This window comes from Hyperolius riggenbachi, chromosome 1 (genome assembly GCF_040937935.1).
Source record: "Hyperolius riggenbachi isolate aHypRig1 chromosome 1, aHypRig1.pri, whole genome shotgun sequence".
NCBI classification, from domain to species: Eukaryota; Metazoa; Chordata; class Amphibia; order Anura; family Hyperoliidae; genus Hyperolius; species Hyperolius riggenbachi.
This window is the reverse complement of record NC_090646.1, coordinates 689,587,557-689,614,375: the sequence shown is the minus strand read 5'-3', so window position 1 is coordinate 689,614,375 and position 26,819 is coordinate 689,587,557. Positions and strand designations below refer to the sequence as shown.

General features: G+C 49.2%; 1 protein-coding gene across 1 annotated transcript in view; it reads left to right on the top strand.

Moving 5' to 3' along the window:
- Positions 1-26,819, top strand: part of LOC137544736 (uncharacterized) — a 241,526-nt gene that overhangs the window by 76,656 nt on the left and 138,051 nt on the right. The window contains exons 4-5 of the mRNA XM_068265829.1: positions 4,751-4,908; positions 8,660-8,798. Coding sequence (XP_068121930.1) covers positions 4,751-4,908; positions 8,660-8,798 — 297 coding nt within the window. The remainder of the gene's footprint in view (positions 1-4,750; positions 4,909-8,659; positions 8,799-26,819) is intronic.

The window sequence follows — 26,819 nt, the reverse complement described above, 5'->3', positions numbered from 1 at the left end:
GATATGCTATACTGTATGATATGCTATACTGTATGATATGGGCGCATGTAACGGCTATACTGTATGATATGCTATACTGTATGATATGCTATACTGTATGATATGCTATACTGTATGATATGGGCACATGTAACAGCTATACTGTATGATATGGGCGCATGTAACAGCTATACTGTATGATATGGGCGCATGTAACGGCTATACTGTATGATATGCTATACTGTATGATATGCTATACTGTATGATATGGGCGCATGTAACAGCTATACTGTATGATATGCTATACTGTATGATATGCTATACTGTATGATATGCTATACTGTATGATATGGGCGCATGTAACAGCTATACTGTATGATATGGGCGCATGTAACAGCTATACTGTATGATATGCTATACTGTATGATATGCTATACTGTATGATATGGGCGCATGTAATGGCTATACTGTATGATATGCTATACTATATGATATGGGCGCATGTAACGGCTATACTGTATGTAAAGTGAATTTTTATGGCTATTGCTCTCCTCCGTGTCTGCGTCTATTAATAATAATGAAAGTTAATTTGGGTGCGGCTATTACTCCAATGTAATTTTACCACTATAATCATTATCGCGACGCAGGCAGGGTAATCTGGGCTATTGTGCAGCTATTCCTTACCCAGCTGCAGGTATACCTTATCCTCCCGTAGTCTGGCTGCAGGTATACCTTATCCTCCGGTAGTCCGGCTGCAGGTATACCTTATCCTCTGGTAGTCCGGCTGCAGGTATACCTTATCCTCTGGTAGTCCGGCTGCAGGTATACCTTATCCTCCGGTAGTCTGGCTGCAGGTATACCTTATCCTCCGGTAGTCTGGCTGCGGGTATACCTTATCCTCCGGTAGTCTGGCTGCGGGTATACCTTATCCTCCGGTAGTCTGACTGCAGGTATACCTTATCCTCCGGTAGTCCGGCTGCAGGTATACCTTATCCTCCGGTAGTTTGGCTGCAGGTATACCTTATCCTCTGGTAGTCTGGCTGCAGGTATACCTTATCCTCCGGTAATCCGGCTGCAGGTATACCTTATCCTCCGGTAGTCTGGCTGCAGGTATACCTTATCCTCCGGTAGTCTGGCTGCAGGTATACCTTATCCTCCGGTAATCCGGCTGCAGGTATACCTTATCCTCTGGTAGTCCGGCTGCAGGTATAACTTATCCTCTGGTAGTCTGGCTGCAGGTATACCTTATCCTCTGGTAGTCCGGCTGCAGGTATACCTTATCCTCTGGTAGTCCGGCTGCAGGTATACCTTATCCTCTGGTAGTCCGGCTGCAGGTATACCTTATCCTCTGGTAGTCCGGCTGCAGGTATACCTTATCCTCAGGTAGTCCGGCTGCAGGTATACCTTATCCTCCGGTAGTCCGGCTGCAGGTATACCTTATCCTCTGTTAGTCTGGCTGCAGGTATACCTTATCCTCCGGTAGTCCGGCTGCAGGTATACCTTATCCTCCGGTAGTCCGGCTGCAGGTATACCTTATCCTCCGGTAGTCCGGCTGCAGGTATACCTTATCCTCCGGTAGTCCGGCTGCAGGTATACCTTATCCTCCGGTAGTCTGGCTGCAGGTATACCTTATCCTCTGGTAGTCCGGCTGCAGGTATACCTTATCCTCCGGTAGTCTGGCTGCAGGTATACCTTATCCTCCGGTAGTCTGGCTGCAGGTATACCTTATCCTCCGGTAGTCTGGCTGCAGGTATACCTTATCCTCCGGTAGTCCGGCTGCAGGTATACCTTATCCTCCGGTAGTCTGGCTGCAGGTATACCTTATCCTCCGGTAGTCTGGCTGCAGGTATACCTTATCCTCTGGTAGTCCGGCTGCAGGTATACCTTATCCTCCGGAAGTCTGGCTGCAGGTATACCTTATCCTCTGGTAGTCCGGCTGCAGGTTTACCTTATCCTCCGGTAGTCCGGCTGCAGGTATACCTTATCCTCCGGTAGTCCGGCTGCAGGTATACCTTATCCTCCGGTAGTCTGGCTGCAGGTATACCTTATCCTCTGGTAGTCCGGCTGCAGGTATACCTTATCCTCTGGTAGTCCGGCTGCAGGTATACCTTATCCTCTGGTAGTCCGGCTGCAGGTATACCTTATCCTCCGGTAATCTGGCTGCAGGTATACCTTATCCTCCGGTAGTCCGGCTGCAGGTATACCTTATCCTCCGGTAGTCTGGCTGCAGGTATACCTTATCCTCCGGTAGTCTGGCTGCAGGTATACCTTATCCTCTGGTAGTCCGGCTGCAGGTATACCTTATCCTCCGGTAGTCCGGCTGCAGGTATACCTTATCCTCCGGTAGTACGGCTGCAGGTATACCTTATCCTCCGGTAGTCCGGCTGCAGGTATACCTTATCCTCCGGTAGTCCGGCTGCAGGTATACCTTATCCTCTGGTAGTCTGGCTGCAGGTATACCTTATCCTCCGGTAGAGTTACCCAACCCTGTCCTCAAGGCCCAGCAACAGTCCATGTTTAGCAGGAAACCACAAACATGCACAGGTGAGGTAATGAGTTCTTTAGCAGTGCTGATTAACCACCTCTGGATTTCCCCAACACATGCACTGTTGGTGGGCCTTGAGGACAGGGTTGGGGATACAGGACTGTTGGTGGGCCTTGAGGACAGGGTTGGGGAACTCTGCCTTAGAATGATCGCTGGCTTCTATGGAGAAGCTACAATTGTTCTGTTACACATCCCCTCTTCACTTCCTGTGAGTACGCTTACAGGAAGCAAAAAAAAAATATTTTTTTTTACTGTGGCCAAACAGTAAAACTACATCTACATACATTTTTATTAAAATGAATAGACATTTTTTCATTTAAAATTAACTGTTTACCTCCCACACACCCACAAATATTTAAATACATTTTTTAATTTGAAAAAAATTACAATAAAAAAAAACATAAATAGTTACCTAAGGGTCTGAACTTGTTTAACATGCATGTCAAGAGGTTAAATTACTAATATTTGTTAAATTATAAGCTTGTAAATAGTGATGGACGCAAAACTGAAAAAAATGCACCTTTATTTCCAAATAAAATATTGGCACCATATATTGTGATAGGGACATAATTTAAATGGTGTAATAACCGGGACAAATGGGCAAATAAAATACATAGGTTTTAATTATGGTAGCATGTATTATTTTAAAGCTATAACGGATGAAAACTGACAAATCATGATTTTATTCCCCATTTTTCTCTTAATATTCCCGTTACAATGCATTTAGAATAAAATATTTCTTAGCAAAATGTACCACCCAAAGAAAGCCTGATTGGTGGTGGAAAAAACAAGATATAGATCAATTCATTGTGATAATTAGTGATAAAGTTGTTGGTGAATGAATGGGAGGTAAAAATTGCTCAGATGCATAAGATGAACAACACTGTAGGCTGAAGTGGTTAAGGACATTATCCCTGCACTTGTATTGGCCCAATAGGCTGACTGTCACTTGCCAGGGAACCTGACCGTCAGCCTATTGGGCCAATCAAAGCGCGGGGATAATGTTCTTTAAAGTGATTGGACCCGCAGGGGTTCAGGACAGGACGAGTGGAGCTCTCATCATTGCCTATTATCAGGCATAATTTTGTAGTGCTCGCTATGCTACTCTGATAAGGTGTGTTAACTCTGATAAGACATGTGTTGCTCTGATAAGGCATGTGTTGCTCTGATAAGGCATGTGTTACTCTGATAAGGCACGCTAACTCTGATAAGGCATGTGGTACTCTGATAAGGCATGCTAACTCTGATAAGGCATGTGGTACTCTGATGAGGCATGTGGTACTCTGATAAGGCATGTGGTACTCTGATAAGGCATGTGGTACTCTGATAAGGCATGTGGTACTCTGATAAGGCATGCGGTACTCTGAGAAAGGCATGTGGTACTCTGATAAGGCATGTGGTACTCTGATAAGGCATGTTGTACTCTGATAAGGCAAGTGTTACTCTGATAAGGCATGTGGTACTCTGATAAGTCACGTGTTACTCTGATAAGGCATGTGGTACTCTGATAAGGCATGTGGTACTCTGATAAGGCATGCTAACTCTGATAAGGCATACGGTACTCTGATAAGGCATGTGTTACTCTGATAAGGCAAGTGTTACTCTGATAAGGCATGTGGTACTCTGATAAGTCACGTGTTACTCTGATAAGGCATGTGGTACTCTGATAAGGCATGTGGTACTCTGATAAGGCATGCTAACTCTGATAAGGCATACGGTACTCTGATAAGGCATGTGTTACTCTGATAAGGCACGTGTTACTCTGATAAGGCACGTGTTACTCTGATAAGGCACGTGTTACTCTGATAAGGCACGTGTTACTCTGATAAGGCATGTGTTACTCTGATAAGGCACGTGTTACTCTGATAAGGCATGCTATTTGTCTTAGTGAATCAAGCCTTATGTGTGCAATGCATGCTTTGCGTGCACCATTCTTGTACAGTTGTTTAGCTGGGGCTTTGAGAGTCAGCCTCATGGAGATTGGTTTCTAGAGATGAGGTTTGTGGAGCACCTTCTAGTTCTGTAGAAGCTTCTCTGCCATCCTATGAACCAGCGATGATGGTCTGTGCATCACACATAATGATTGTTTCTCAGTTCAGCACTTTATATGTGGAAGTCATGAGACAATAATGACTCTGCAAGGCCCAGAGCATCCCTCAGTTCCATTTCTGTTCCAGTCCCATGTTTCTTATGCTTTGTACCCCTCTCATCTTCTCTCATCTGCAGGAGAAAGTACCGATATACCAGGATTTAATGTTCGTGGTTTACTGCCACAACAGCTGGACAGATACTACCGTTACAACGGCTCCCTGACCACTCCGCCATGTTTCCAGACCGTTAACTGGACAATCTTCAATGAAACTGTGCTCCTGTCTGCCAACCAGGTAACGTGCTAGCTGAGATTCACTGGATAACAATATATAAATTCTGTGCACATGGGCATCTGTGCACCAGAGGATCTGCCAACCGGGGGCCTGCAGAGACCTCTGCCACCCCAGGGGCCTGCAGAGACCTCTGCCAACCCTGGGGCCTGCAGAGACCTCTGCCACCCCAGGGGCCTGCAGAGACCTCTGCCACCCCAGGGGCCTGCAGAGACCTCTGCCAACCCTGGGGCCTGCAGAGACCTCTGCCAACCCTGGGGCCTGCAGAGACCTCTGCCACCCCAGGGGCCTGCAGAGACCTCTGCCACCCCAGGGGCCTGCAGAGACCTCTGCCAACCCTGGGGCCTGCAGAGACCTCTGCCACCCCTGGGGCCTGCAGAGACCTCTGCCAACCCTGGGGCCTGCAGAGACCTCTGCCACCCCAGGGGCCTGCAGAGACCTCTGCCAACCCTGGGGCCTGCAGAGACCTCTGCCACCCCAGGGGCCTGCAGAGACCTCTGCCACCCCAGGGGCCTGCAGAGACCTCTGCCACCCCAGGGGCCTGCAGAGACCTCTGCCAACCCTGGGGCCTGCAGAGACCTCTGCCAACCCTGGGGCCTGCAGAGACCTCTGCCAACCCTGGGGCCTGCAGAGACCTCTGCCACCCCAGGGGCCTGCAGAGACCTCTGCCACCCCAGGGGCCTGCAGAGACCTCTGCCAACCCTGGGGCCTGCAGAGACCTCTGCCACCCCAGGGGCCTGCAGAGACCTCTGCCAACCCTGGGGCCTGCAGAGACCTCTGCCACCCCAGGGGCCTGCAGAGACCTCTGCCACCCCAGGGGCCTGCAGAGACCTCTGCCACCCCAGGGGCCTGCAGAGACCTCTGCCACCCCAGGGGCCTGCAGAGACCTCTGCCAACCCTGGGGCCTGCAGAGACCTCTGCCACCCCAGGGGCCTGCAGAGACCTCTGCCAACCCTGGGGCCTGCAGACACCTCTGCCAACCCTGGGGCCTGCAGAGACCTCTGCCACCCCAGGGGCCTGCAGAGACCTCTGCCACCCCAGGGGCCTGCAGAGACCTCTGCCACCCCAGGGGCCTGCAGAGACCTCTGCCACCCCAGGGGCCTGCAGAGACCTCTGCCACCCCAGGGGCCTGCAGAGACCTCTGCCACCCCAGGGGCCTGCAGAGACCTCTGCCAACCCTGGGGCCTGCAGAGACCTCTGCCACCCCAGGGGCCTGCAGAGACCTTTGCCTACCCTGGGGCCTGCAGAGACCTCTGCCACCCCAGGGGCCTGCAGAGACCTCTGCCACCCCAGGGGCCTGCAGAGACCTCTGCCACCCCAGGGGCCTGCAGAGACCTCTGCCACCCCAGGGGCCTGCAGAGACCTCTGCCACCCCAGGGGCCTGCAGAGACCTCTGCCAACCCTGGGGCCTGCAGAGACCTCTGCCACCCCAGGGGCCTGCAGAGACCTCTGCCAACCCTGGGGCCTGCAGAGACCTCTGCCAACCCTGGGGCCTGCAGAGACCTCTGCCACCCCAGGGGCCTGCAGAGACCTCTGCCACCCCAGGGGCCTGCAGAGACATCTCCCGATATGAGGCCTGCAGAGACATCTGCCAACCCTGGGGCCTGCAGAACCCAGCATGAAGCTAGGAGGACACACTGATCTGCCAAACATGGGGCCTGCAGAGACCTCTGCCAACCCTGGGGCCTGCAGAGACCTCTGCCAACCCTGGGGCCTGCAGAGACCTCTGCCACCCCAGGGGCCTGCAGAGACCTCTGCCAACCCTGGGGCCTGCAGAGACCTCTGCCAACCCTGGGGCCTGCAGAGACCTCTGCCAACCCTGGGGCCTGCAGAGACCTCTGCCAACCCTGGGGCCTGCAGAACCCAGCATGAAGCTAGGAGGACACACTGATCTGCCAAACATGGGGCCTGCAGAGACCTCTGCCAACCCTGGGGCCTGCAGAGACCTCTGCCAACCCTGGGGCCTGCAGAGACCTCTGCCACCCCAGGGGCCTGCAGAGACCTCTGCCAACCCTGGGGCCTGCAGAGACCTCTGCCAACCCTGGGGCCTGCAGAGACCTCTGCCAAACCTGGGGCCTGCAGAGACCTCTGCCAACCCTGGGGCCTGCAGAGACCTCTGCCACCCCAGGGGCCTGCAGAGACCTCTGCCACCCCAGGGGCCTGCAGAGACCTCTGCCACCCCAGGGGCCTGCAGAGACCTCTGCCACCCCAGGGGCCTGCAGAGACATCTCCCGATATGAGGCCTGCAGAGACATCTGCCAACCCTGGGGCCTGCAGAACCCAGCATGAAGCTAGGAGGACACACTGATCTGCCAAACATGGGGCCTGCAGAGACCTCTGCCAACCCTGGGGCCTGCAGAGACCTCTGCCAACCCTGGGGCCTGCAGAGACCTCTGCCACCCCAGGGGCCTGCAGAGACCTCTGCCAACCCTGGGGCCTGCAGAGACCTCTGCCAACCCTGGGGCCTGCAGAGACCTCTGCCACCCCTGGGGCCTGCAGAGACCTCTGCCACCCCAGGGGCCTGCAGAGACCTCTGCCAACCCTGGGCCCTGCAGAGACCTCTGCCACCCCAGGGGCCTGCAGAGACCTCTGCCACCCCAGGGGCCTGCAGAGACCTCTGCCACCCCAGGGGCCTGCAGAGACATCTCCCGACATGAGGCCTGCAGAGACATCTGCCAACCCTGGGGCCTGCAGAACCCAGCATGAAGCTAGGAGGACACACTGATCTGCCAAACATGGGGCCTGCAGAGACCTCTGCCAACCCTGGGGCCTGCAGAGACCTCTGCCAACCCTGGGGCCTGCAGAGACCTCTGCCACCCCAGGGGCCTGCAGAGACCTCTGCCAACCCTGGGGCCTGCAGAGACCTCTGCCAACCCTGGGGCCTGCAGAGACCTCTGCCACCCCTGGGGCCTGCAGAGACCTCTGCCACCCCAGGGGCCTGCAGAGACCTCTGCCAACCCTGGGGCCTGCAGAGACCTCTGCCACCCCAGGGGCCTGCAGAGACCTCTGCCACCCCAGGGGCCTGCAGAGACCTCTGCCACCCCAGGGGCCTGCAGAGACCTCTGCCACCCCAGGGGCCTGCAGAGACCAAGCATGAAGCTAAAGCTGTATACCCATGTAGCAATTTTACCGACAATTTTCTCCTCCACTTTTCCCTGCCCCCAGCCCTCATCTCCTCTACTCTCCCCTTCCCTCTACCCTCATCTCCTTCCGTTCTCTCCACCCACCCCCCATCTCCTGCACCTTCCTCTTCCCTCTACCCTCCTTCTTCTCCACTCTCCCCCCCCCCCCCCCCCAATCTCCTGCACCTTCCTCTTCCCTCTCCCCTCATCTCCTCCACTTTTTCCTTCCCCTTCCCTCTCCCCTCGTCTCCTTCCGCTTTCTCCCCCCCCCCCCTCATCTCCTGCACTGTCCACTTCCCTCTACCCTCCTTCTCCTCCACCCCCCCCCCCCTCAATCTCCTGCACCTTCCTCTTCCCCCTACCTTCCTTCTCCTCCTCTTTAATCCCCTCCTCTCCTATCTCTGTACCCCCTCCCCCTTATTGCCCCTCCCCCTCCAGGTCCTGCACAGCCATGTTATGAGTATTTTTGTTATCTTGCGTGTTGCTTCCATAACTAACATGTCACTGTTTCTGTTTAGATTATGAGCCACCACGTGAGATGCTTCTCTCCCCTCTGCCCCTCCTCTCCTCATTTTCCTTCATGCAGTGAATGTGGATTATATCCTCACACCCCTCTCTTGTGTCCTTCATAGCTGTCCATTCTGGAGGACACCATCCACCATGACCATGACCATATCCTGCAGATGAACTTCCGTGACCCCCAAAGTCTTCATGACCGTCTGGTGTTATCCAGCTTCAGAGCTCCATTGTCTGGCAGGAGAGGTCCTGGAGGTGAAGTCTATGGACTCTTCTGGAATCAATGATTACATTTATATAAAATAGCATATCTTATCGAGCCACATACTATAACCCTACTAACATGTCTCACAAAGGCCAGGTCCATGGGACTGATATGCCACAAAGGCCAGGCTGACATGCCACAAAGGCCAGGTCCACGGGACTGACATGCCACAAAGGCCAGGTCCACAGGACTGACATGCCACAGAGGCCAGGTCCACGGGACTGACATGCCACAGAGGCCAGGTCCACGGGACTGACATGCCACAGAGGCCCGGTCCACGGGACTGACATGCCACAGAGGCCCGGTCCACGGGACTGACATGCCACAGAGGCCCGGTCCACGGGACTGACATGCCACAGAGGCCCGGTCCACGGGACTGACATGCCACAGAGGCCCGGTCCACGGGACTGACATGCCACAGAGGCCCGGTTCACGGGACTGACATGCCACAGAGGCCCGGTCCCTGGGACTGACATGCCACAGAGGCCCGGTCCACGGGACTGACATGCCACAGAGGCCCGGTTCACGGGACTGACATGCCACAGAGGCCCGGTCCCCGGGACTGACATGCCACAGAGGCCCGGTCCACAGGACTGACATGCCACGGAGGCCCGGTTCACGGGACTGACATGGCACAGAGGCCCGGTCCACGTGACTGACATGCCACAGAGGCTCGGTCCACAGGACTGACATGCCACAGAGGCCCGGTCCACAGGACTGACATGCCACGGAGGCCCGGTTCACGGGACTGACATGGCACAGAGGCCCGGTCCACGTGACTGACATGCCACAGAGGCTCGGTCCACAGGACTGACATGCCACAGAGGCCCGGTCCACAGGACTGACATGCCACAGAGGCCCAGTCCACAGGACTGACATGCCACAGAGACCCAGTCCACAGGACTGACATGCCACAGAGGCCCAGTCCACAGGACTGACATGCCACAGAGGGCCAGTTTCACCACACACACTGTACCACAGCACAAGTCAACCACGTCACACTCCAGTCCTTCTCCTCCTTAATGCTGACACCTAGACATTTCAGCTGTGTCGCTATTGATACAGCAATAACTTGACACCAATGTGCTATTCAAATGTTTTTCTAAGGACAATCTTTACTTTTTCTGGGTAATATTTCTTTACAAAAGCTATTCTATGTTACAATGCTCAAAAACAGAAGAGAATGGAGAGCCCAATATGGTTGTCAGGTAAAATGAAAAGTTCAATACAATGTTATGTGTATATACTCACAAACACGGGTTACCCATAGGCAACCACTTTACATGCAGGTGGGGAGCATTAGGACCTGACCCCACTCAGGTTAAGAAGTCGCTCTCTGTAGATAGTAGATGGAGATGCACCCCTCCACCCAGGGTGGACTAGAAGATCAGCAAAAGCTCAGTATACAGAGGCGCCAGAGTAGAGTAAAACGGTTTTAAAACCGCTTAAAAGCAGAGGGGAATGTTAAGGTGGACTTACCTCCCTCTTACAAAAAAAGAAAACTCACTCGAGTCTCGATAAAACAGAATTGATAAATAATTTATTCAACTCCACAAATGCAACGCGTTTCGCAGGCGTGACCCCGCTTCCTGGGAGCAAAACTGGAATAAAAACAAAATATACACAAAATAACTACCCGCAGAATTGCAACAATCGGCGCAGCAGATAATTGGTAGAGAACATAAAATAATTGCTACATAAAGCATTGCTACAAAAAAACATTTTCCGCCCACATAAACACAGGGCCATGCGAACAAGCTTAGATGTCAGAAATCAAATAGCTAAGGCTTAATGCTCACAGATTAGAGGGTTCATATTGTATGTCTCAAAGTGAAACAGTTACATGGTAGAGCCGGGTATAGGGCACAGTCTGCTCCCAGACAGCATATAGAGCTTTATATGGACACATGGTAGAGCCGGGTATAGGGCACAGTCTGCTCCCAGACAGCATATAGAGCTTTATATGGACACATGATAGAGCCAGGTATAGGCCACGGTCTATTCCCAGACAGCATATAGAGCTTTATATGGACACATGATAGAGCCAGGCATAGGCCACGGTCTATTCCCAGACAATATAGAGCTTTATATGGACAGATGATAGAGCCAGGCATAGGCCACGGTCTATTCCCAGACAATATAGAGCTTTATATGGACACATGAAAGAGCCAGGTATAGGCCACGGTCTATTCCCAGACAGCATATAGAGCTTTATATGGACACATGATAGAGCCAGGTATAGGCCACGGTCTATTCCCAGACAATATAGAGCTTTATATGGACAGATGATAGAGCCAGGCATAGGCCACGGTCTATTCCCAGACAATATAGAGCTTTATATGGACAGATGATAGAGCCAGGCATAGGCCACGGTCTGTACCCAGACAGCATATAGAGCTTTATATGGACACATGATAGAGCCAGGCATAGGCCACGGTCTGTTCCCAGACAGCATATAGAGCTTTATATGGACACATGATAGAGCCAGGTATAGGCCACGGTCTATTCCCAGACAGCATATAGAGCTTTATATGGGCACATGGTAGAGCCGGGTATAGGGCACGGTCTGTTCCCAGAGAGCCTATAGAGCTTTATATGGACACATGATAGAGCCAGGTATAGGCCACGGTCTGTTCCCAGAGAGCCTATAGAGCTTTATATGGACACATGGTAGAGCCGGGTATAGGGCACAGTCTGCTCCCAGACAGCATATAGAGCTTTATATGGGCACATGATAGAGCTGGGTATAGGCCACGGTCTGCTCCCAGACAGCATATAGAGCTTTATATGGACACATGATAGAGCCAGGTATAGGCCACGGTCTGTTCCCAGACAGCATATAGAGCTTTATATGGACACATGATAGAGCCAGGTATAGGCCACGGTCTGTTCCCAGAGAGCCTATAGAGCTTTATATGGACACATGGTAGAGCCGGGTATAGGGCACAGTCTGCTCCCAGACAGCATATAGAGCTTTATATGGACACATGATAGAGCTGGGTATAGGCCACGGTCTGCTCCCAGACAGCATATAGAGCTTTATATGGACACATGATAGAGCCAGGTATAGGCCACGGTCTGTTCCCAGACAGCATATAGAGCTTTATATGGACACATGATAGAGCCAGGTATAGGCCACGGTCTATTCCCAGACAGCATATAGAGCTTTATATGGACACATGATAGAGCCAGGTATAGGCCACGGTCTATTCCCAGACAGCATATAGAGCTTTATATGGACACATGATAGAGCCAGGTATAGGCCACGGTCTATTCCCAGACAGCATATAGAGCTTTATATGGACACATGATAGAACCAGGTATAGGCCACGGTCTGCTCCCAGACAGCATATAGAGCTTTATATGGACACATGATAGAGCCGGGTATAGGCCACGGTCTGTTCCCAGAGAGCCTATAGAGCTTTATATGGACACATGGTAGAGCCGGGTATAGGGCACAGTCTGCTCCCAGACAGCATATAGAGCTTTATATGGACACATGATAGAGCCAGGTATAGGCCATGGTCTATTCCCAGACAGCATATAGAGCTTTATATGGACACATGATAGAGCCAGGTATAGGCCACGGTCTATTCCCAGACAGCATATAGAGCTTTATATGGACACATGATAGAGCCAGGTATAGGCCACGGTCTGTTCCCAGACAGCATATAGAGCTCTATATGGACACATGATAGAGCCAGGTATAGGCCACGGTCTATTCCCAGACAGCATATAGAGCTTTATATGGACACATGATAGAGCCGGGTATAGGCCACGGTCTGTTCCCAGACAGCATATAGAGCTCTATATGGACACATGATAGAGCCAGGTATAGGCCACGGTCTATTCCCAGACAGCATATAGAGCTTTATATGGACACATGATAGAGCCAGGTATAGGCCACGGTCTGTTCCCAGACAGCATATAGAGCTCTATATGGACACATGATAGAGCCGGGTATAGGCCATGATCTGTTCCCAGACAGCATATAGAGCTTTATATGGACACATGATAGAGCCAGGTATAGGCCATGGTCTATTCCCAGACAGCATATAGAGCTTTATATGGACACATGATAGAGCCAGGTATAGGCCACGGTCTATTCCCAGACAGCATATAGAGCTTTATATGGACACATGATAGAGCCAGGTATAGGCCACGGTCTGTTCCCAGACAGCATATAGAGCTCTATATGGACACATGATAGAGCCAGGTATAGGCCACGGTCTATTCCCAGACAGCATATAGAGCTTTATATGGACACATGATAGAGCCGGGTATAGGCCACGGTCTGTTCCCAGACAGCATATAGAGCTCTATATGGACACATGATAGAGCCAGGTATAGGCCACGGTCTATTCCCAGACAGCATATAGAGCTTTATATGGACACATGATAGAGCCAGGTATAGGCCACGGTCTGTTCCCAGACAGCATATAGAGCTCTATATGGACACATGATAGAGAGGGGTATAGGCCATGGTCTGTTCCCAGACAGCATATAGAGCATTATATGGACACACGATAGAGCCAGGTATTGGCCACGGTCTATTCCCAGACAGCATAGAGCTTTATATGGACACATGATAGAGCCAGGTATAGGCCACGGTCTGTTCCCAGACAGCATATAGAGCTTTATATGGACACATGATAGAGCCAGGTATAGGCCACAGTCTATTCCCAGACCGCATATAGAGCTTTATATGGACACATGATGGAGCCAGGTATAGGCCACAGTCTATTCCCAGACAGCATATAGAGCTTTATATGGACACACGATAGAGCCAGGTATAGGCCACGGTCTATTCCCAGACAGCATATAGAGCTCTATATGGACACATGATAGAGCCAGGTATAGGCCATGGTCTGTTCCCAGACAGCATATAGAGCATTATATGGACACACGATAGAGCCAGGTATAGGCCACGGTCTATTCCCAGACAGCATATAGAGCTTTATATGGACACATGATAGAGGCAGGTATAGGCCACGGTCTGTTCCCAGACAGCATATAGAGCTTTATATGGGCACATGATAGAGCCAGGTATAGGCCATGGTCTGTTCCCAGACAGCATATAGAGCTTTATATGGACACATGATAGAGCCGGGTATAGGCCACGGTCTGTTCCCAGACAGCATATAGAGCTTTATATGGACACATGATAGAGCCAGGTATAGGCCACGGTATATTCCCAGACTGCATATAGAGCTTTATATGGACACATGATAGAGCCAGGTATAGGCCACAGTCTATTCCCAGACAGCATATAGAGCTTTATATGTACACATGATGGAGCCAGGTATAGGCCACGGTCTGTTCCCAGACAGCAGATAGAGCTTTATATGGACACATGATAGAGCTGGGTATAGGCCATGGTCTGTTCCCAGACAGCATATAGAGCTTTATATGGACACATGATAGAGCCAGGTATAGGCCACAGTCTATTCCCAGACAGCAGATAGAGCTTTATATGGACATATGATGGAGCCAGGTATAGGCCACGGTCTGTTCCCAGACAGCATATAGAGCTCTATATGGACACATGATAGAGCCAGGTATAGGCCATGGTCTGTTCCCAGACAGCATATAGAGCATTATATGGACACACGATAGAGCCAGGTATAGGCCACGGTCTATTCCCAGACAGCATAGAGCTTTATATGGACACATGATAGAGCCAGGTATAGCCCACGGTCTGTTCCCAGACAGCATATAGAGCTTTATATGGACACATGATAGAGCCAGGTATAGGCTACGGTCTGTTCCCAGACAGCATATAGAGCTCTATATGGACACATGATAGAGCCAGGTATAGGCCATGGTCTGTTCCCAGACAGCATATAGAGCATTATATGGACACACGATAGAGCCAGGTATAGGCCACGGTCTGTTCCCAGACAGCATATAGAGCTTTATATGGGCACATGATAGAGCCAGGTATAGGCCATGGTCTGTTCCCAGACAGCATATAGAGCTTTATATGGACACATGATAGAGCCGGGTATAGGCCACGGTCTGTTCCCAGACAGCATATAGAGCTTTATATGGACACATGATAGAGCCAGGTATAGGCCACGGTATATTCCCAGACTGCATATAGAGCTTTATATGGACACATGATAGAGCCAGGTATAGGCCACAGTCTATTCCCAGACAGCATATAGAGCTTTATATGGACACATGATGGAGCCAGGTATAGGCCACGGTCTGTTCCCAGACAGCAGATAGAGCTTTATATGGACACATGATAGAGCTGGGTATAGGCCATGGTCTGTTCCCAGACAGCATATAGAGCTTTATATGGACACATGATAGAGCCAGGTATAGGCCACAGTCTATTCCCAGACAGCAGATAGAGCTTTATATGGACATATGATGGAGCCAGGTATAGGCCACGGTCTGTTCCCAGACAGCATATAGAGCTCTATATGGACACATGATAGAGCCAGGTATAGGCCATGGTCTGTTCCCAGACAGCATATAGAGCATTATATGGACACACGATAAAGCCAGGTATAGGCCACGGTCTATTCCCAGACAGCATAGAGCTTTATATGGACACATGATAGAGCCAGGTATAGCCCACGGTCTGTTCCCAGACAGCATATAGAGCTTTATATGGACACATGATAGAGCCAGGTATAGGCTACGGTCTGTTCCCAGACAGCATATAGAGCTCTATATGGACACATGATAGAGCCAGGTATAGGCCATGGTCTGTTCCCAGACAGCATATAGAGCTTTATATGGACACACGATAGAGCCAGGTATAGGCCACGGTCTATTCCCAGACAGCATAGAGCTTTATATGGACACATGATAGAGCCAGGTATAGGCCACGGTCTGTTCCCAGACAGCATATAGAGCTTTATATGGACACATGATAGAGCCAGGTATAGGCCACAGTCTATTCCCAGACCGCATATAGAGCTTTATATGGACACATGATGGAGCCAGGTATAGGCCACAGTCTATTCCCAGACAGCATATAGAGCTTTATATGGACACACGATAGAGCCAGGTATAGGCCACGGTCTATTCCCAGACAGCATATAGAGCTCTATATGGACACATGATAGAGCCAGGTATAGGCCATGGTCTGTTCCCAGACAGCATATAGAGCATTATATGGACACACGATAGAGCCAGGTATAGGCCACGGTCTATTCCCAGACAGCATATAGAGCTTTATATGGACACATGATAGAGCCGGGTATAGGCCACGGTCTGTTCCCAGACAGCATATAGAGCTTTATATGGACACATGATAGAGCCAGGTATAGGCCACGGTATATTCCCAGACTGCATATAGAGCTTTATATGGACACATGATAGAGCCAGGTATAGGCCACAGTCTATTCCCAGACAGCATATAGAGCTTTATATGGACACATGATGGAGCCAGGTATAGGCCACGGTCTGTTCCCAGACAGCAGATAGAGCTTTATATGGACACATGATGGAGCCAGGTATAGGCCACAGTCTATTCCCAGACAGCATATAGAGCTTTATATGGACACATGATAGAGCCGGGTATAGGCCACAGTCTATTCCCAGACAGCATATAGAGCTTTATATGGACACATGATAGAGCCAGGTATAGGCCACAGTCTATTCCCAGACGGCATATAGAGCTTTATATGGACACATGATGGAGCCAGGTATAGGCCACAGTCTATTCCCAGACAGCAGATAGAGCTTTATATGGACACATGATGGAGCCAGGTATAGGCCACAGTCTATTCCCAGACAGCATATAGAGCTTTATATGGACACATGATGGAGCCAGGTATAGGCCACAGTCTATTCCCAGATGGCATATAGAGCTTTATATGGACACATGATAGAGCTGGGTATAGGCCATGGTCTGTTCCCAGACAGCATATAGAGCTTTATATGGACACATGATAGAGCCAGGTATAGGCCACGGTCTGTTCCCAGACAGCATATAGAGCTTTATATGGACACATGATAGAGCCAGGTATAGGCCACGGTCTGTTCCCAGACAGCATATAGAGCTTTATATGGACACATGATAGAGCCAGGTATAGGCCACGGTCTATTCCCAGACAGCATATAGAGCTCTATATGGACACATGATAGAGCCAGGTATAGGCCATGGTCTGTTCCCAGACAGCATATAGAGCATTATATGGACACACGATAGAGCCAGGTATAGGCCACGGTCTGTTCCCAGACAGCATATAGAGCTTTATATGGACACATGATGGAGCCGGGTATAGGCCACGGTCTGTTCCCAGACAGCATATAGAGCTTTATATGGACACATGATAGAGCCAGGTATAGGCCACGGTCTGTTCCCAGACAGCATATAGAGCTTTATATGGACACATGATAGAGCCAGGTATAGGCCACGGTCTGTTCCCAGACAGCATATAGAGCTTTATATGGACACATGATAGAGCCAGGTATAGGCCACGGTCTGTTCCCAGACAGCATATAGAGCTTTATATGGACACATGATAGAGCCGGGTATAGGCCACAGTCTGCTCCCAGACAGCATATAGAGCATTATATGGACACACGATAGAGCCAGGTATAGGCCACGGTCTTATCCCAGACAGCATATAGAGCTTTATATGGACACATGATAGAGCCAGGTATAGGCCACGGTCTGTTCCCAGAGAGCCTATAGAGCTTTATATGGACACATGATAGAGCCAGGTATAGGCCATGGTCTATTCCCAGACAGCATATAGAGCTTTATATGGACACATGATAGAGCCAGGTATAGGCCACGGTCTGTTCCCAGACAGCATATAGAGCTCTATATGGACACATGATAGAGCCAGGTATAGGCCATGGTCTGTTCCCAGACAGCATATAGAGCATTATATGGACACACGATAGAGCCAGGTATAGGCCACGGTCTTATCCCAGACAGCATATAGAGCTTTATATGGACACATGATAGAGCCAGGTATAGGCCACGGTCTGTTCCCAGAGAGCCTATAGAGCTTTATATGGACACATGATAGAGCCAGGTATAGGCCATGGTCTATTCCCAGACAGCATATAGAGCTTTATATGGACACATGATAGAGCCGGGTATAGGCCACGGTCTGTTCCCAGACAGCATATAGAGCTTTATATGGACACATGATAGAGCCAGGTATAGGCCACAGTCTATTCCCAGACAGCATATAGAGCTTTATATGGACACATGATGGAGCCAGGTATAGGCCACAGTCTATTCCCAGACAGCATATAGAGCTTTATATGGACACACGATAGAGCCAGTTATAGGCCACGGTCTATTCCCAGACAGCATATAGAGCTCTATATGGACACATGATAGAGCCAGGTATAGGCCATGGTCTGTTCCCAGACAGCATATAGAGCATTATATGGACATACGATAGAGCCAGGTATAGGCCACGGTCTATTCCCAGACAGCATATAGAGCTTTATATGGACACATGATAGAGCCGGGTATAGGCCACGGCCTGTTCCCAGACAGCATATAGAGCTTTATATGGACACATGATAGAGCCAGGTATAGGCCACGGTATATTCCCAGACTGCATATAGAGCTTTATATGGACACATGATAGAGCCAGGTATAGGCCACAGTCTATTCCCAGACAGCATATAGAGCTTTATATGGACACATGATGGAGCCAGGTATAGGCCACGGTCTATTCCCAGACAGCATATAGAGCTTTATATGGACACATGATAGAGCCGGGTATAGGCCACGGTCTGTTCCCAGACAGCATATAGAGCTTTATATGGACACATGATAGAGCCAGGTATAGGCCACAGTCTATTCCCAGACAGCATATAGAGCTTTATATGGACACATGATGGAGCCAGGTATAGGCCACGGTCTGTTCCCAGACAGCAGATAGAGCTTTATATGGACACATGATGGAGCCAGGTATAGGCCACAGTCTATTCCCAGACAGCATATAGAGCTTTATATGGACACATGATAGAGCCGGGTATAGGCCACAGTCTATTCCCAGACAGCATATAGAGCTTTATATGGACACATGATAGAGCCAGGTATAGGCCACAGTCTATTCCCAGACGGCATATAGAGCTTTATATGGACACATGATGGAGCCAGGTATAGGCCACAGTCTATTCCCAGACAGCAGATAGAGCTTTATATGGACACATGATGGAGCCAGGTATAGGCCACAGTCTATTCCCAGACAGCATATAGAGCTTTATATGGACACATGATGGAGCCAGGTATAGGCCACAGTCTATTCCCAGATGGCATATAGAGCTTTATATGGATACATGATAGAGCTGGGTATAGGCCATGGTCTGTTCCCAGACAGCATATAGAGCTTTATATGGACACATGATAGAGCCAGGTATAGGCCACGGTCTGTTCCCAGAGAGCCTATAGAGCTTTATATGGACACATGATAGAGCCAGGTATAGGCCACGGTCTATTCCCAGACAGCATATAGAGCTTTATATGGACACATGATAGAGCCAGGTATAGGCCACGGTCTGTTCCCAGACAGCATATAGAGCTTTATATGGACACATGATAGAGCCAGGTATAGGCCACGGTCTATTCCCAGACAGCATATAGAGCTCTATATGGACACATGATAGAGCCAGGTATAGGCCATGGTCTGTTCCCAGACAGCATATAGAGCATTATATGGACACACGATAGAGCCAGGTATAGGCCACGGTCTATTCCCAGACAGCATATAGAGCTTTATATGGACACATGATAGAGCCGGGTATAGGCCACGGTCTGTTCCCAGACAGCATATAGAGCTTTATATGGACACATGATAGAGCCAGGTATAGGCCACGGTCTGTTCCCAGACAGCATATAGAGCTTTATATGGACACATGATAGAGCCAGGTATAGGCCACGGTCTGTTCCCAGACAGCATATAGAGCTTTATATGGACACATGATAGAGCCAGGTATAGGCCACGGTCTGTTCCCAGACAGCATATAGAGCTTTATATTGACACATGATAGAGCCGGGTATAGGCCACAGTCTGCTCCCAGACAGCATATAGAGCATTATATGGACACACGATAGAGCCAGGTATAGGCCACGGTCTTATCCCAGACAGCATATAGAGCTTTATATGGACACATGATAGAGCCGGGTATAGGCCACGGTCTGTTCCCAGACAGCATATAGAGCTTTATATGGACACATGATAGAGCCAGGTATAGGCCACGGTATATTCCCAGACTGCATATAGAGCTTTATATGGACACATGATAGAGCCAGGTATAGGCCACAGTCTATTCCCAGACAGCATATAGAGCTTTATATGGACACATGATGGAGCCAGGTATAGGCCACGGTCTGTTCCCAGACAGCAGATAGAGCTTTATATGGACACATGATGGAGCCAGGTATAGGCCACAGTCTATTCCCAGACAGCATATAGAGCTTTATATGGACACATGATAGAGCCGGGTATAGGCCACAGTCTATTCCCAGACAGCATATAGAGCTTTATATGGACACATGATAGAGCCAGGTATAGGCCACAGTCTATTCCCAGACGGCATATAGAGCTTTATATGGACACATGATGGAGCCAGGTATAGGCCACAGTCTATTCCCAGACAGCAGATAGAGCTTTATATGGACACATGATGGAGCCAGGTATAGGCCACAGTCTATTCCCAGACAGCATATAGAGCTTTATATGGACACATGATGGAGCCAGGTATAGGCCACAGTCTATTCCCAGATGGCATATAGAGCTTTATATGGACACATGATAGAGCTGGGTATAGGCCATGGTCTGTTCCCAGACAGCATATAGAGCTTTATATGGACACATGATAGAGCCAGGTATAGGCCACGGTCTGTTCCCAGACAGCATATAGAGCTTTATATGGACACATGATAGAGCCAGGTATAGGCCACGGTCTGTTCCCAGACAGCATATAGAGCTTTATATGGACACATGATAGAGCCAGGTATAGGCCACGGTCTATTCCCAGACAGCATATAGAGCTCTATATGGACACATGATAGAGCCAGGTATAGGCCATGGTCTGTTCCCAGACAGCATATAGAGCATTATATGGACACATGATAGAGCCAGGTATAGGCCACGGTCTGTTCCCAGACAGCATATAGAGCTTTATATGGACACATGATGGAGCCGGGTATAGGCCACGGTCTGTTCCCAGACAGCATATAGAGCTTTATATGGACACATGATAGAGCCAGGTATAGGCCACGGTCTGTTCCCAGACAGCATATAGAGCTTTATATGGACACATGATAGAGCCAGGTATAGGCCACGGTCTGTTCCCAGACAGCATATAGAGCTTTATATGGACACATGATAGAGCCAGGTATAGGCCACGGTCTGTTCCCAGACAGCATATAGAGCTTTATATGGACACATGATAGAGCCAGGTATAGGCCACAGTCTGCTCCCAGACAGCATATAGAGCATTATATGGACACACGATAGAGCCAGGTATAGGCCACGGTCTTATCCCAGACAGCATATAGAGCTTTATATGGACACATGATAGAGCCAGGTATAGGCCACGGTCTGTTCCCAGAGAGCCTATAGAGCTTTATATGGACACATGATAGAGCCAGGTATAGGCCATGGTCTATTCCCAGACAGCATATAGAGCTTTATATGGACACATGATAGAGCCAGGTATAGGCCACGGTCTGTTCCCAGACAGCATATAGAGCTCTATATGGACACATGATAGAGCCAGGTATAGGCCATGGTCTGTTCCCAGACAGCATATAGAGCATTATATGGACACACGATAGAGCCAGGTATAGGCCACGGTCTTATCCCAGACAGCATATAGAGCTTTATATAGACACATGATAGAGCCAGGTATAGGCCACGGTCTGTTCCCAGAGAGCCTATAGAGCTTTATATGGACACATGATAGAGCCAGGTATAGGCCATGGTCTATTCCCAGACAGCATATAGAGCTTTATATGGACACATGATAGAGCCGGGTATAGGCCACGGTCTGTTCCCAGACAGCATATAGAGCTTTATATGGACACATGATAGAGCCAGGTATAGGCCACAGTCTATTCCCAGACAGCATATAGAGCTTTATATGGACACATGATGGAGCCAGGTATAGGCCACAGTCTATTCCCAGACAGCATATAGAGCTTTATATGGACACACGATAGAGCCAGTTATAGGCCACGGTCTATTCCCAGACAGCATATAGAGCTCTATATGGACACATGATAGAGCCAGGTATAGGCCATGGTCTGTTCCCAGACAGCATATAGAGCATTATATGGACATACGATAGAGCCAGGTATAGGCCACGGTCTATTCCCAGACAGCATATAGAGCTTTATATGGACACATGATAGAGCCGGGTATAGGCCACGGCCTGTTCCCAGACAGCATATAGAGCTTTATATGGACACATGATAGAGCCAGGTATAGGCCACGGTATATTCCCAGACTGCATATAGAGCTTTATATGGACACATGATAGAGCCAGGTATAGGCCACAGTCTATTCCCAGACAGCATATAGAGCTTTATATGGACACATGATGGAGCCAGGTATAGGCCACGGTCTATTCCCAGACAGCATATAGAGCTTTATATGGACACATGATAGAGCCGGGTATAGGCCACGGTCTGTTCCCAGACAGCATATAGAGCTTTATATGGACACATGATAGAGCCAGGTATAGGCCACGGTATATTCCCAGACTGCATATAGAGCTTTATATGGACACATGATAGAGCCAGGTATAGGCCACAGTCTATTCCCAGACAGCATATAGAGCTTTATATGGACACATGATGGAGCCAGGTATAGGCCACGGTCTGTTCCCAGACAGCAGATAGAGCTTTATATGGACACATGATGGAGCCAGGTATAGGCCACAGTCTATTCCCAGACAGCATATAGAGCTTTATATGGACACATGATAGAGCCGGGTATAGGCCACAGTCTATTCCCAGACAGCATATAGAGCTTTATATGGACACATGATAGAGCCAGGTATAGGCCACAGTCTATTCCCAGACGGCATATAGAGCTTTATATGGACACATGATGGAGCCAGGTATAGGCCACAGTCTATTCCCAGACAGCAGATAGAGCTTTATATGGACACATGATGGAGCCAGGTATAGGCCACAGTCTATTCCCAGACAGCATATAGAGCTTTATATGGACACATGATGGAGCCAGGTATAGGCCACAGTCTATTCCCAGATGGCATATAGAGCTTTATATGGATACATGATAGAGCTGGGTATAGGCCATGGTCTGTTCCCAGACAGCATATAGAGCTTTATATGGACACATGATAGAGCCAGGTATAGGCCACGGTCTGTTCCCAGAGAGCCTATAGAGCTTTATATGGACACATGATAGAGCCAGGTATAGGCCACGGTCTATTCCCAGACAGCATATAGAGCTTTATATGGACACATGATAGAGCCAGGTATAGGCCACGGTCTGTTCCCAGACAGCATATAGAGCTTTATATGGACACATGATAGAGCCAGGTATAGGCCACGGTCTATTCCCAGACAGCATATAGAGCTCTATATGGACACATGATAGAGCCAGGTATAGGCCATGGTCTGTTCCCAGACAGCATATAGAGCATTATATGGACACACGATAGAGCCAGGTATAGGCCACGGTCTATTCCCAGACAGCATATAGAGCTTTATATGGACACATGATAGAGCCGGGTATAGGCCACGGTCTGTTCCCAGACAGCATATAGAGCTTTATATGGACACATGATAGAGCCAGGTATAGGCCACGGTCTGTTCCCAGACAGCATATAGAGCTTTATATGGACACATGATAGAGCCAGGTATAGGCCACGGTCTGTTCCCAGACAGCATATAGAGCTTTATATGGACACATGATAGAGCCAGGTATAGGCCACGGTCTGTTCCCAGACAGCATATAGAGCTTTATATTGACACATGATAGAGCCGGGTATAGGCCACAGTCTGCTCCCAGACAGCATATAGAGCATTATATGGACACACGATAGAGCCAGGTATAGGCCACGGTCTTATCCCAGACAGCATATAGAGCTTTATATGGACACATGATAGAGCCAGGTATAGGCCACGGTCTGTTCCCAGAAAGCCTATAGAGCTTTATATGGACACATGATAGAGCCAGGTATAGGCCATGGTCTATTCCCAGACAGCATATATAGCTTTATATGGACACATGATAGAGCCAGGTATAGGCCACGGTCTGTTCCCAGACAGCATATAGAGCTCTATATGGACACATGATAGAGCCAGGTATAGGCCATGGTCTGTTCCCAGACAGCATATAGAGCATTATATGGACACACGATAGAGCCAGGTATAGGCCACGGTCTTATCCCAGACAGCATATAGAGCTTTATATGGACACATGATAGAGCCAGGTATAGGCCACGGTCTGTTCCCAGAGAGCCTATAGAGCTTTATATGGACACATGATAGAGCCAGGTATAGGCCATGGTCTATTCCCAGACAGCATATAGAGCTTTATATGGACACATGATAGAGCCGGGTATAGGCCACGGTCTGTTCCCAGACAGCATATAGAGCTTTATATGGACACATGATAGAGCCAGGTATAGGCCACAGTCTATTCCCAGACAGCATATAGAGCTTTATATGGACACATGATGGAGCCAGGTATAGGCCACAGTCTATTCCCAGACAGCATATAGAGCTTTATATGGACACACGATAGAGCCAGTTATAGGCCACGGTCTATTCCCAGACAGCATATAGAGCTCTATATGGACACATGATAGAGCCAGGTATAGGCCATGGTCTGTTCCCAGACAGCATATAGAGCATTATATGGACATACGATAGAGCCAGGTATAGGCCACGGTCTATTCCCAGACAGCATATAGAGCTTTATATGGACACATGATAGAGCCGGGTATAGGCCACGGCCTGTTCCCAGACAGCATATAGAGCTTTATATGGACACATGATAGAGCCAGATATAGGCCACGGTATATTCCCAGACTGCATATAGAGCTTTATATGGACACATGATAGAGCCAGGTATAGGCCACAGTCTATTCCCAGACAGCATATAGAGCTTTATATGGACACATGATGGAGCCAGGTATAGGCCACGGTCTGTTCCCAGACGGCATATAGAGCTTTATATGGACACATGATGGAGCCAGGTATAGGCCACAGTCTATTCCCAGACAGCAGATAGAGCTTTATATGGACACATGATGGAGCCAGGTATAGGCCACAGTCTATTCCCAGACAGCATATAGAGCTTTATATGGACACATGATGGAGCCAGGTATAGGCCACAGTCTATTCCCAGACAGCATATAGAGCTTTATATGGACACATGATAGAGCCAGGTATAGGCCACAGTCTATTCCCAGACGGCATATAGAGCTTTATATGGACACACGATGGAGCCAGGTATAGGCCACAGTCTATTCCCAGACAGCAGATAGAGCTTTATATGGACACATGATGGAGCCAGGTATAGGCCACAGTCTATTCCCAGACAGCATATAGAGCTTTATATGGACATACGATAGAGCAAGGTATAGGCCACGGTCTATTCCCAGACAGCATATAGAGCTTTATATGGACACATGATAGAGCCGGGTATAGGCCACGGCCTGTTCCCAGACAGCATATAGAGCTTTATATGGACACATGATAGAGCCAGATATAGGCCACGGTATATTCCCAGACTGCATATAGAGCTTTATATGGACACATGATAGAGCCAGGTATAGGCCACAGTCTATTCCCAGACAGCATATAGAGCTTTATATGGACACATGATGGAGCCAGGTATAGGCCACGGTCTGTTCCCAGACAGCAGATAGAGCTTTATATGGACACATGATGGAGCCAGGTATAGGCCACAGTCTATTCCCAGACAGCATATAGAGCTTTATATGGACACATGATAGAGCCGGGTATAGGCCACAGTCTATTCCCAGACAGCATATAGAGCTTTATATGGACACATGATAGAGCCAGGTATAGGCCACAGTCTATTCCCAGACGGCATATAGAGCTTTATATGGACACATGATGGAGCCAGGTATAGGCCACAGTCTATTCCCAGACAGCAGATAGAGCTTTATATGGACACATGATGGAGCCAGGTATAGGCCACAGTCTATTCCCAGACAGCATATAGAGCTTTATATGGACACATGATGGAGCCAGGTATAGGCCACAGTCTATTCCCAGACAGCATATAGAGCTTTATATGGACACATGATAGAGCCAGGTATAGGCCACAGTCTATTCCCAGACGGCATATAGAGCTTTATATGGACACATGATAGAGCTGGGTATAGGCCATGGTCTGTTCCCAGACAGCATATAGAGCTTTATATGGACACATGATAGAGCCAGGTATAGGCCACGGTCTGTTCCCAGAGAGCCTATAGAGCTTTATATGGACACATGATAGAGCCAGGTATAGGCCACGGTCTATTCCCAGACAGCATATAGAGCTTTATATGGACACATGATAGAGCCAGGTATAGGCCACGGTCTGTTCCCAGACAGCATATAGAGCTTTATATGGACACATGATAGAGCCAGGTATAGGCCACGGTCTATTCCCAGACAGCATATAGAGCTCTATATGGACACATGATAGAGCCAGGTATAGGCCATGGTCTGTTCCCAGACAGCATATAGAGCATTATATGGACACACGATAGAGCCAGGTATAGGCCACGGTCTATTCCCAGACAGCATATAGAGCTTTATATGGACACATGATAGAGCCGGGTATAGGCCACGGTCTGTTCCCAGACAGCATATAGAGCTTTATATGGACACATGATAGAGCCAGGTATAGGCCACGGTCTGTTCCCAGACAGCATATAGAGCTTTATATGGACACATGATAGAGCCAGGTATAGGCCACGGTCTGTTCCCAGACAGCATATAGAGCTTTATATGGACACATGATAGAGCCAGGTATAGGCCACGGTCTGTTCCCAGACAGCATATAGAGCTTTAT